General features: G+C 35.7%; 1 protein-coding gene across 1 annotated transcript in view; it reads right to left on the bottom strand.

Moving 5' to 3' along the window:
- Nucleotides 1-12608, bottom strand: part of ITFG1 (integrin alpha FG-GAP repeat containing 1) — a 67181-nt gene that overhangs the window by 5826 nt on the left and 48747 nt on the right. The window contains 2 exon segments of the mRNA XM_009997479.1: nt 566-690; nt 12164-12242. Coding sequence (XP_009995781.1) covers nt 566-690; nt 12164-12242 — 204 coding nt within the window.

Raw genomic sequence — 12608 nt, 5'->3', positions numbered from 1 at the left:
CAATTCTATAAAGGAGACAGAATAAGCAATTAGCCAAATCAGGATTTGGCCAGTACACTAATTCAAATACCCCACTTTTTAAAGCAGTACCATCACATCTTTAAAGACAAAGAATGGTCAGGACTCTGCTTCATGTTTCACTTGAATATTAAATAATTGTGGTTATCTCCACCTCTCATCACACTGATCATGGTTTCTTCACTGAGGCAGAAAGGATTATGTGAGTTTATAGGCCAGTCAGACCAACTCCAGGGAAGTCTTACAGGTGAGACCATAATAATTGGACCATTAGATCTAACAATTACCATAGAAACAAGCACTATAGACCTCTGCTAAAATGTATAGACAACTTCAATCATTTTCTGATCTTAGTGTTAGCATCAGAGCTAACACTAAGAGTCAGGCATACAAGGTTCTTTTTGGCAAAAATTTCTGTATTCAAACATATTTCTTTTTATATTCTTTCTGCTGAAAAAAAACAGTGTTCTTAAGAGTATTTCCATCTAAACTATTAGGAAAGGTAACACCATAAGTATTAGCTTGACAATCTTAAATCTCAACTAACCTTTTCTCCTAAAGGACGAGGAATTCCAACATACAAATGGTCAAGGAAATTTGCACTACGTCCCAAGCCTAGCACGTTGTATGGCAACTGGAGAGCAAAATGTGCTGATTGGCTAAGCTGTCCAGCTGAAATAAAATTAGAAGTCCAAGTAAGTATTTTGGAAAAAATTGCCAAACCACCAAGTCTCTATACAAGTACACATTTCAAAGTCAGTAGCAAGATATTTTAATGAACCATACTGTTAAGTAATTCTTAAAGGCTTAATCTGACATTTCCAAACTACTTGTGGGCATTTACTTGGAGAATAGCTTAAGTGCTTTAGATTTCTAGGTAAGATGGTAATTTTGAACACCATTTCTATGTTAAAGCAAATCTTTACTATTTGTTGCAAGTTGAGAAGAAATCAGTTATCTGCATTTGATCTGGTCTGGCTGTATTGATGGGCTGAGGAGAACTGTATGAGACTCAACAAGGCCAAGTGCTGGGTCTTGCACTTGGGCCACAACAACCCCATGCAACGCCACAGGCTTTGGGAAGAGTGGCTGGGAAGCTGCCTGGTGGAAAAGGACCCGGGGTTGTTGATTGACATTGGCTGAACATGAGCCAGCAGTGTGCCCAGATGGCCAAGAAGGCCAATGGCATTCTGGATTGTATCAGGAATAGTGTGCTCAGCAGACCTAGGGAAGGGATTGTCCTGCTGTACTCAGCACTGGTGAGGCCTGAGTACTGTGTTCAGTGTTGGTCCCCTCACTTACAAGAAGAACTTTGAGGTGCTGGAGTGTGTCCAAAGAAGGGCAATGTTTTAATGACAAGAGGACTACAGTGGTTGCAAGTTAGGCCCAAGTGGGAGCATGTAATTTAAAGAGTGCAAGGGAAAAGCAGCATTATTTGTTTCCTGAAAAGTCAGTAGGGAAACAAACAAGTGTTGCAGCTATGAACAGGTTCACTAATATCACCAATAAGAAACAATAACAGTTTTCCTAAAGATTAGGCATATTTTAGATTTAATTTTTCCCTATGCAGAACCAGGTAATGAGCAAGTAGACACAAATATTTAAATAGGTTTGTACTTTCAGTGCTCTGTTGCAAGGGCAAGGTGTGCTGTGTATATTGTTAGTGAATTCCTACATTATGGAATCTGTGGCAGACAAAGTTAGCTGAAAAACTTTTCTCTAAGAATGGGGATTTTTTTTTCCAGCAGGTTGAGATAACAGTATAGGACTTCAGTATTGAGTCTGTCCCTACTTTGTCAGTAACTTGCCTTACATAGTGTTCCCTAAATTGTTCAATCTCTAGGTCTCAACTTAAAAATCTAAACTTCGAGTAATTCTCAAATTAGAATAAGCACATGGTATCTGAAAGCACTGGTTACCAATGTAAAACTAACAAGGACAAAGGCAGGTTTATTTAATCTAGTTATAAAAACAAACAAGGTATATATTACTTGATCATGCTAGAACATAATAAAGAATTATATTTAAAAATTTCCTTCACTAATGCTGAATTTTGAAGTACTTTTCCCAAAAGAACAAGGTGCTGCTGTAATATTTAACACTTAAAAGCTTTTAGAATTACTTTTGAGTGAAATATTTAGGATTATGAGGATACTACAACTGAGATCTTCCTTTTTTCTTTCATCATACAAATGAAATAAATGTCAACTAAATTAAAGGAAATAAAAGAAAATGTCATATGCTGTGTGCAGTGAGCCTTAAAGAGGTTAGAGTAAGATACTGCAGCTAGAATTCTTAAAAGCATTGAATAATTTCATGGCTACTAACACTGGTTCTTATGCCTACTAAGACAAGTATAATGAAATCTTACGCTTCAGGATGTAAATAGATCATTTGCAAAGGTCAGAAAGGACAGAAAATCCTATCAGGCATAAAATGTGCACATACCCTTTCTTTATTTGCCTTTAAAATTTGAGGTATTAGCTAAGCAGGACTGTGGATGTTAGCATATAGAAGGTTCTAGTTTACTTTAAAGCTGACTACAAATATGAGATCTTTGAGACTATCTCTTGCTTGATATCTATCATAAATTCCGTGAGTTTTCTGGTTACTCAAAAGTTCCACTTAGAATTGCAAATAAGTAATTAAGAATGACAAGGTTCATCTGAGAAAAAACTTTGAACAAAGATTAAAAATAAAAATAACAGGGAGTACTGGTAACAATTGATTGTAATTTCTGAAGTTCTCAGTCACTGGGAATTAATTTACTTATGAAAGTATTTCAAATTTAATTTAAATAGCAACTCTAGCTATTTGCTCTGTTGTAAAGCCATTGTATACAGTTTTCTACTTGGAGCAAGATTTTAAAACATTCAATCTCGAAACAGGAAGATGAGATTTGTTTCTTATACTAAGATTGTTCTAGAAGCTTTTGGAAGTCTATGCAATCAAGATTCAGTGGCTGTTGCTTCATAGCTTGTTTTGCTTCATCAGTAGAACTGCTACTGTAAACAAGAACTACAAAACCTTTTCCTGTCCATGTTGTAGATAATTACTTTTTAATAATACTTTAAAGAGTAACACTATGACTTCAGCCTTGTTCTTCTTGTTTCAAAGAAGTTATTTGGAAGCCCCCAGATATCATGGGCTACTGTATTGGTATAGGTGATGGTGTTTATATTTTTTATTTCAATCAGAAGTCACTTGAGTTTATTGTTTCAAATAAAATGGCAGAGTAAAAAACCTCAACATTTTAAGACATGTTTTTTAGTGGTTTCAGCCTGTCAGAGACCAAATTTTTACAAAACAGCTAATGATGATGGACAGCCAAACCTTAAAAAATTTTGCAGTCTTTGATATTCAGAAATAATTCTGAACATCTCCAAATCAATCTCCTTATTTTTGAAGTCTGGCATATAAAATTTGAAGCAATACATATAATTAACCTTTTGAAAGTCTTGTGTGAAAAACAGAATGATGTATCATCTGTGACACATACAGTACTTGTTCTTTTAAAGGTGAATTAAGGCATTTGCCTTCTGTCTCCATTATACTGATGCAGAAGCTTAAGAGTAGCACAGTATGCCCTGGGTTAAATTGCAGTGTCCTCAACAGCTTATTGCAGGGTGACTAGACCTAAGCAGCATAAGTGCTTAAATGAAGCCAATTGAACTTTACGAAGGGCAGGTGATTGCATTTACATGTAGAAGCAATGCTTTCCATTGTTTCCTTAAACAGAGCTGATAATGTGTGATACTGAATTTACAGACTAGTTGGGCTTACATAAATCATTTCACAAAACTAATATTGTTCAGTCAGTTTAAATTAGCTTATTTGTGGAATAATAGAGCAGAACATACAAAATCACTACACAGACTTGAAGGACTAATGGAAACTGATTTCAAACCTGTGGTCTCCTGAAGAGCCATTTTTTTTTCTTTATTGTGTTTTTCTCAAAATGTTATTTGCTTTCAGGTAGTCCATTGCATTGATGCCATTCCGATTAATTAAAAATACAGTAATATTTAGGCTTTCAAAAATCCCCCAATTCAAGATATTAGAGAACTGAATAGCTAAATTTATTCATAGAGTAGACATCAGGCAGAAATTCCTTAATGTGAGGGTGGTGAGACACTGGAACGGGTTGCCCAGGGAAGGTGTGGATGCCCCCTCCCTGGCAGCTTTCAAGGGCAGGTTGGATGGGGCTTGGAGCAACCTGGTCTAGTGGGAGGTGTCCCTGCCCATGCAGGGGGGTTGGAACTCAATGGTCTTTAAAGGTCCCTTCCAACCCAAACGCTTCTAAGATTCTGTGATTTTTTTCCACTTGCTGTATATTTTCCTCTTAATTTGCAAAATGATGCATTTATCAGAAGCTTTAATGCATTCATCAAAATAGTAACTGAAGATATTTGTGAAGTGTGAATCAACTTGTCAAACAGGAAAAATCTAACAGAAAAAATATCAAGTTTATTTTAGACGTATTCTTTGTTGACAATGTAGGCAGCTCTTTTGCACAAAAGAATTTGTTGTGTAAAACATAGTAGCTGAGTTGTATGTAGCCTGTGGTCTCAGACATGCATCTACATTCTTCTGTGCCATCATCTGCTCTAATACTGAGGTCAATACATAAATAACTGCTTTCTTATAGATTAGATACACATATGCATTCTAAAAAACCAAAGTAACTCCAAAAAACTACATGTAGAAGTTGCATGAATTACTGCATAGCTCTGAACAACAGGCATTGAACAGGTGAAGTGAGACAAAGCCAGTTCAAGAGTTAGGCACAATTCGACAGTGAATGTGCACCACTGAAGGTTCACAGCTGAAACATGACAGTGATACTGACATTACAGTGATTATCACTATTGTGTTACATTGCACACCAAAGTGTTGCCACAGTGAAGCCAGCAGGTCTTTTTTTTTTTTTTTAATATGTCAGAACCACTTACTGTAAAAGAAAGGGAAAATATAACTGATAATAAAGTACCTGTGTAATATGCTTAAGAATTTCCAAAGCAGCTTTCAGGAAAAACCCCTCAAAACCAAAAACAAACCTAGCACAAAAATACCTCAGCAGCTCCAAACATGAAAGCTTTTTAGGAAGAAGGAGAATGTGATTTCCTTGGCTTTCGTTGAAAGCTTCACTTCAGTTCCATTATTACTGTTTTGGAGTTGCAGGGCACTTGGAGGAAGAGCCATTTTCTGTTTTTCTGCTTAAAATGATGCAATGGCAACTTAAGCTCCCTAAGGCTGGGGATGTGTCCCTCTTCTGACTTCACTCTTTGCTGCTTTTCAGCAGTGCACACAATAAGAAATTCCACATGAATGCAGTACACAATTTCACCTCTCAGCTCTTCCTGTGTTATCTTTTCCTGGGGTTGCACAAATAATTGGGGAAACTGGATTTAAAGTGTACACTTGCAGCTTTGACGACTATGATTTGCAGTGCTGCTAATATTTGTGATAATTCTGAAAGGCCAAACTCCCAATTTGATGCATTTATAGTTCAATGTGTTTTCATTAAAAATAACTTTACACCATAAAATTACATAAGCAAAACTAGAAAGTCTCTTAAAACTCTTTAAAAACCCCCAAGTAATAAAAAATTATCATATTGCTGATTCAAACCGTTTACACAGGGGAAAGTTGTCTAATTTATAATGCCTAAATATTTAAAGTTTAGTAATATTACATGCAACATGGCAAGTTCAAATAAGCTTTCTAAACAAAAGAGAATTATATAGAAAAACACACTAGCAGGGTAACGCCACCTAAAACCAGAAAATCCCTCTTAACAGGATCCAGCTATTCAATTATTAAATGATCCCAGCTTGCTCTTAGAATACACTCTTCTTTCTCTATAGTGGAATTCCACAGAGTGAATCCTGCAATGTCAAATGGCTATTGAAATTAAGCTTATTTTGCTATTGTCTGGTACATATTGCAGTGTTTATGTTTAAATTCATTACTATAATGGCTGCTAGACATTTGTGTTCAGTTCACAATCCAATTTAGTTAAACAGCATGAGAACTCAACGCAGCAACAGGGAAGATTAAGCAGATTTCTAAAAACCAGAAGGGCAGGACTTAACAGCATCCAAAAGGTCATTGTGCCATGGAAGGTTTAAAATAAAACCAAGCAAAAGCAGCAAAATGAAAGAGCTCTGAAATGAGAACTGTAAAGCCTATCAGCCCATAGACTTGCAGTCATACAGATGCTTAAACAAATTATTACTTGATCCACATGAGCAATTCAGTTAATCTATTAATATAACAATATACCTACATATGGATACTGATCTTTGAGTAAATCTTACACATGTATTGTTGTGTTGTTTCTGGTCCACATGACTGTTGTGGTCTCACTACAGTGAAGGATGTTGAGTTACTGGAGCGTGTCCAGAGAGCTACCAAGCTGGTGCAAGGTCTGGAGAACAAGCCTTATGAGGAGAGGCTGAGGGAACTGTGATTTAGTTTGAAGAAGAGGAGGCTGAGGGGAGACCTCATTGCTCTCTACAGCTGCCTGAAAGGAGATTGTAGGGAGGTGGGAGTTGGCCTCTTCTCTCAAGTGGATAATGACAGGAGGAGAGGAAATGGCTGGAAGCTGTGCCAGGGGGGATTTAGACTGGATATTAGAAAGAATTTCTTTACCAAAAGAGTGGTTGGACAGTGGAACAGGCTACTCAGGGAGGTGGTAGAGTCACCATTCCTGGAAGTATTTAAAAGATATGTAGATAGAGTGCTTAGCAACGTGATTTAAGCACTGAATAGGTAAATTAGGTTATGGTACGGGGATTTAGGTTATGGTTGGACTTGATGATCTTCGAGGTCCCTTCCAACCAGGATGATTCTATGATTCTGTGCTTAATAGTTTTGATAGACACAAATTGCAACTATGACCCTGTTTAAGCAAAATTCTGTTCAAACCCAAAGAGATTTAGTAGGGCTAGTGCTTCATTATCAACAATTATATTTTTAGGATGCTGAAGTTAAAAAAACCCCAAAATACAGCTGCCACACAACAAAAAACAGAAGCCAAACAACTTCTATTTGGTTAGCTTTACTAAATTCATCTTGTGTCCTCCACTCCTCACCCAAATAACACTTTCAGTTTACTCTGTGCTTGACTTTAGATATTACACTCTACGCTATGCATTGTTGCTTATAGGATTCAGCTGAAAAGCACTGTGTCAGAATGACTTCAGACATTTCTTAGAAGCTAATAAAAGCCTGGAAATGCAGATATAGAGCTGAAAATCCAGGATGACACTCATACTTAACCATGGGGTCTTCTTAAAAGTGACAACTCCAAAATAAATGGGGAATGGAGAAGGTAAATTGCAGGAAATGGATCAGAAAGCATGACTTAAGTTTGGGTTTTTGGACTTCTACCAGATTTACACCTGGACCTGTTCTGATCTCAAACATGAAATTTCTGAAATATTTGAAGAAGTTATTGCAATTGAATTTCCTGTCAAGAGAGAAAATATCTGTGGAGATAATAACCGCAGATCCAAGACCAAATACTTCTCAATTCTAATGCTCCTTTCGGCAATTACTGTTTCTTGTAGCTAACTTAACAGTATTTCTCATTGTAAGATTACAAATTAATTGAGAAATATGAAAATAAAAGCACAGAATATTCACAACTTATTATTCTGCTATCTTTTAACAACATTCTGGAATGTTAATAGGAGAGAATAATTGTAACAATGTTTTTTAAAAAAACCTTGTAATTATGCAAATTTCCTGTAGTTAAGGCTTGGCAGATCAAAGGACCTTCAAATGAATTAGATAAGGACAGTCATATGTGCTTTTTATTTTACTCTTTGCATGAACATTGCATACATAAAAGATATAATTCAGAACTAAAGACCTGCAGAATTAGGAAGATCAGAAGCAGAATGCTGGATGTGTCATCGAATACTGTAGGATTTACTTTAGTGCAGGGCTAGAAGGGTAACTTTAGGTGACTGAAAAGTTTGGTTTCAGTGGTCCAGCCGATAACTACTCTCTTGGTAAGACCAGTGGTAAAGGTAACAAGTAGCATCAGGTACATGAAAAAAACCCAACTGAATGGTGAACATTATTTTAATTAGAAAAAGAACTATGTTGCTACTCGGGTTACTTCTTGGGCAAGAGATGAATTATGTTAAAAACATCATTACAAACTATCAGATTCTCGCATTGCTTTCATATAATGAAAAGCTTCAGATATGGATTTTTTCATGACGTTATATAAGGAATGCAAGCAAGTGGGTGAAAATTAGTTTTAAAATACTGTATTGATGCCATATTTTTTAAAACTGAATATGGAAAAGATGTTTTGTAAATTTATATATGGCCCAAAAATGCCACGAGCTTGGTACTGCTCAGCAGTACACATGTATAAAAGTGTTCCTTGAGGTATTTCTTGATAGTCAAAGGGAATACAATTCTGATGTAACAGACTGTTTTTCAGGGTAATAACCTATAGGTCAGTAATCCTAGTTAGAAAAATACTTATTGAGTTTTACAAGTAGGACTTGTAAGAGAATAAAATTTATCTACAAACTTAATAGCTTCAGAAAATGTGACTTTGAAAAGTTCTTGCAGGAATTATACAGATTCAAAAAAATCTATTAACATATTACAGTTGAGAAACTGATCAAATACAGCATTATAAAATTCCCTGTAGCAATACTGCTAGGGTCATAAATGCACTTGGAATTCATTACTGTTATTTCATAATGCCAAAACAGAAAAGTAAATTCATCATGGTTGGACTCTTAGGTTTTTCTTATTGTAAATGTGGTGGCAGTGAATATGAATGGTACTATAGCAGTATTAAATCATATTTGATAGCCGTTTCTTAGAGTAAATTGTAAAAATATTGCATTTCCAAAAGCACCATCCCACCTCCCCCCCAAAAACCCCTTAACAACCAAACTCACCAAGCCTTAAAGATAATGTGTAAGAAAAACGTTGGATTTTTTTGTATTTGGAACAACCAGAAAAAAAAAAAATATTAAGAAAATGATACATTAAATAGGTTCAAATTTTAAGCTAGCTTTATTCCTGTTAGATATGAGGAATTGGTAAGCTATGCGCTTTCTTCCATGACACAGAGATCTATAGTTATAAAATAACCCAGTGGCAACATTTTTTCCAAGCTTGCTTAAGTATAAAGGGCCAAAGGGTCAAACATACACAAACCAAACCCATCTAAACTTGTATTTCCTCTTAGTGGGGTTTAGGATCAGTTTATACTGCTGTAAATAGCCTTTCAGTAGATATTCTGCACTTGAGATCCCAGAAATCCATTGTTATTTTCTGATTAAAATTGTCAATTTATAAAAATCAAATTTATTTTTAAAAGCAGCATGTAATATACCATCCAGATGTGCTGTTTCAATCCTCTACAGTTACTCTTTATGATATGCCCAATCTAAAACAATATAAAGAATAAAGATTCTACTAGCTGCTAGATATGATTTAAATGTGGTGTGTAAGTTCCCTTAAAATACCAGATTTCTAACTCGGAGACTGTGTTAATTACAAATAAGCAGCAAGAGCTAAAACTTATCTAACTACACGAACAAGGAAGCTGAGAATAATTACATCTAAGTAAAGGTTGTGTTGTGGGTTGTTTGTTTATAGCCATTTCATAGCACTTTCCTAAAGAAGAAGAAAAAGTCTCTTTGACAGTTTTACTCATGTTTCTTTTCTTACAAAAAAAAGTCTCTTTGTCACTTAGGCAAACCGAGTTGTTCAACAGTACTCCTGATTCTCTGATAATGAGATTATGTGTAGGTATCTATTCCCAAGTCAAGTGACCAAGGGAACTGTGAAGCTGTATTTTCATTTAAGCTAGTTGTATTCACATGGGTGCAGCAGGTGTGGACAGACCTGCTTTGTTAAAGTAACATGGATAAGACAGCAGCAACCTCTAGAAACTTATCCTGACACAAAAAGCCTTAAAAAATGGGAGAGAAGCTGTGAAACTCAGGATGTCTGTATTTGTATGAATATGAATCCTGCGTGTCTTTGCAAGCAGCTCTACTTCCTGTGTGTGTCCTAATTTGAGCCTGCAACATCTTTTAGCCTTATCTTCTATTTCCCCATAAACTCTCCACAGTGCACTGAGCTTTTTTCTGCTGTGCTACGTTGTTACTGCTTGGGCAAGAACATTTCACACTAGGGATAATTGCAACTGCACGCACGCTGACCATATGGCTAGCCTGGGGACAAAACCAGAGAACTGCTGATCTCTAACTAAAGTCTTTTCCCTCATGTGGAATTTTGTCTCCAACCAAACCGCTGATTTTTACATTCTGGTAGAATTTTGACAAATATATGCTCTGGTTAAAACTGGCTTAAGTAAGCTACTGGATACAAAAATTATTAGGTACCACAAATAACTAAAAAGACAGCATCCTGAAAAGTAAGTTTCCTGTCCACAGGAATCCAGGCTTTTGAGGGATAAGGGTAATGACCTACACAGGATCTTTCTCAGTATTTTTTTGATATGGTTAACAAGATAGGCTGTATTGTGACTCACTCTGACAAAGCTTGCAAGCCTTCATCTTGGCAACTGGCAGTAATGAGAGATGCCAGTTGTTACCCAACCAGAACTGGCTGCCAAGGGGCATGGGTCAAATAGTCTAATACTGTAGTGTAAGTAAAAATCTCTAAAGTCGTCATGGGGTTTTAAGTATTTCTAACTACCTATGTAAGCTCTTAAGTTTAATATACAAAGAAAACCTTCAGAGCAATGAAGTGTACAACTGGCAGGATGATTAATTTGTTAAAATGCATTTGTGCAACAACTGAAAAAATACACTGCAATTTCATGTTAAAATTAATTATTAGTTTGATTACAATGTAGCCTAATACTTTCAAAGCTTTCAAGCCCATATTTAAGTGTGTACAAATGCAGCATTGGTACAGAATATCAGGATAAGTATTTCACCTATCTGGTTCTTATTTCAGAATGTCATCTTTTTTTTTTTCTAGGGTGGAATGAACAGTCCTGAGCACAGGATCCAAGGTAAGAGCTTTATCATTGATTTAGGACTTTAACATGTCAGCATGTTTTTCCCTGAACTATTGCTATTGCTTAAATTACTGTTAAACAGAATACAGTTTTCCCAGTGAGTTATGGGAAGCTTTTTTTTAAAAAAAATCTTAATTCTAAATAAATGTGGAGTCCTGAGATGATTGTCACCATTGGGCAGGAATCAGAATGGTGCAACTTACAGACATGTATACGCTGATAATGTTTTGGCTTGTGTGCTTGGGATTTTTTGCCTAAGCAAGGAGTCCATTATGGTCCTAAGATTAACAGATGTAAGTTGGACTAATAGGTGATGTAGTACAGTCACCCGTGTCTTCTAGGAGCCACCAATACATATCTAGGAAGGCAGCATGAAACAAAGGAAATTCTAACATTAGGCACTGTTTGGATCATGGATTGAATAATCCATGGATTATTAATCAATAGATTATTTTTTTGTCAATTTTGGTTTTGAATACGTGTAAACTGTGGCATCTGCAATGATCAAAACTCTAGTTATCCACAAGTTGCATGAAGAACTATTGCTGTCCTTTTATTTTGACCCTGTTACCTAATGATTTTTTGATACCTTGTAGTTCTTGTATTATGTGAAGGGATGCAGCCATTATCTATCTTCCTCATGCTACTCATGATTTTATAGGTGCCTGCTAGACTGTCAGCTATAGTGAAAAACTCCAGAAAAATACATCCTGTGTTTAGCAGATATTATGTTGGTCATTTTTCAAAATTCTATTTAGGAATTTCAAGATTGTTGTTTTCTTAATACAGAATTGCTATGGAACTGGTAGGACAAGTAAATAATAAAAAGCTTATGCTATTTCAGCAAGCAATGATATTGTACAGAATGATTTTTCAGATTGGGCAACACAGTGCCAACTGTTCAAACCAAAGAATGCACTTGCAGTGTTTGGAATAAATAGGCAATTTATAATAAAAAAAAGAAAGTTAGGGGTTTTGGCCTTTTAAACTGAAGACACTATTAAAAACCAGTCCTATTTCACTCTGTAAACTTAAACTTTTCAGGTTGCTTAGAAGTATATACAGACAGACCATGCCATGTGTATTCTCATTATGAGATGATCTTACCTGACCCATTTTTTAGGTATCCATTTGCATCTACAGTAGTGTACATGATGTAAGGACCAGGCTGATTAACACCAAAAGGCTACAAGGGAGGAGGGAAAAAAAAAGCAGGAAAAAAAATTTAGGAACAAACAAAGCTATAGTAATAAAACACCAAACCACATAAAAAGGTTTCTGTATTAATGATTTATTTTTTATATGGGTAATTTAAAAATCTTGTAACTGTTTCAGTCATAGATTATGTGGAAAACAGTTTTCAAAACAAGGCTGATCAGTTGGCCAAGTAAAGTTCAGTTTCTTATAAAGAATCCAGTCCTCTGAGAAAGGTTTAATGTTGCCTTGGAAGTTACAAGTAAAGTAAAAAATGCCTAGAAATTCAAAGAAATAACAGCATGTTTGGAAAAAGAAGAACTCATTTGATGTTATCTGAGAGAACGCACTATCTATG

This window comes from Chaetura pelagica, unplaced genomic scaffold, assembly GCF_000747805.2.
Source record: "Chaetura pelagica isolate M959 unplaced genomic scaffold, ChaPel_1.0 scaffold425, whole genome shotgun sequence".
In the NCBI taxonomy this organism is placed as follows: domain Eukaryota; kingdom Metazoa; phylum Chordata; class Aves; order Apodiformes; family Apodidae; genus Chaetura; species Chaetura pelagica.
The sequence above is the reverse complement of the archived record's forward strand: the minus strand, read 5'-3'. Positions and strand labels throughout refer to the sequence as shown.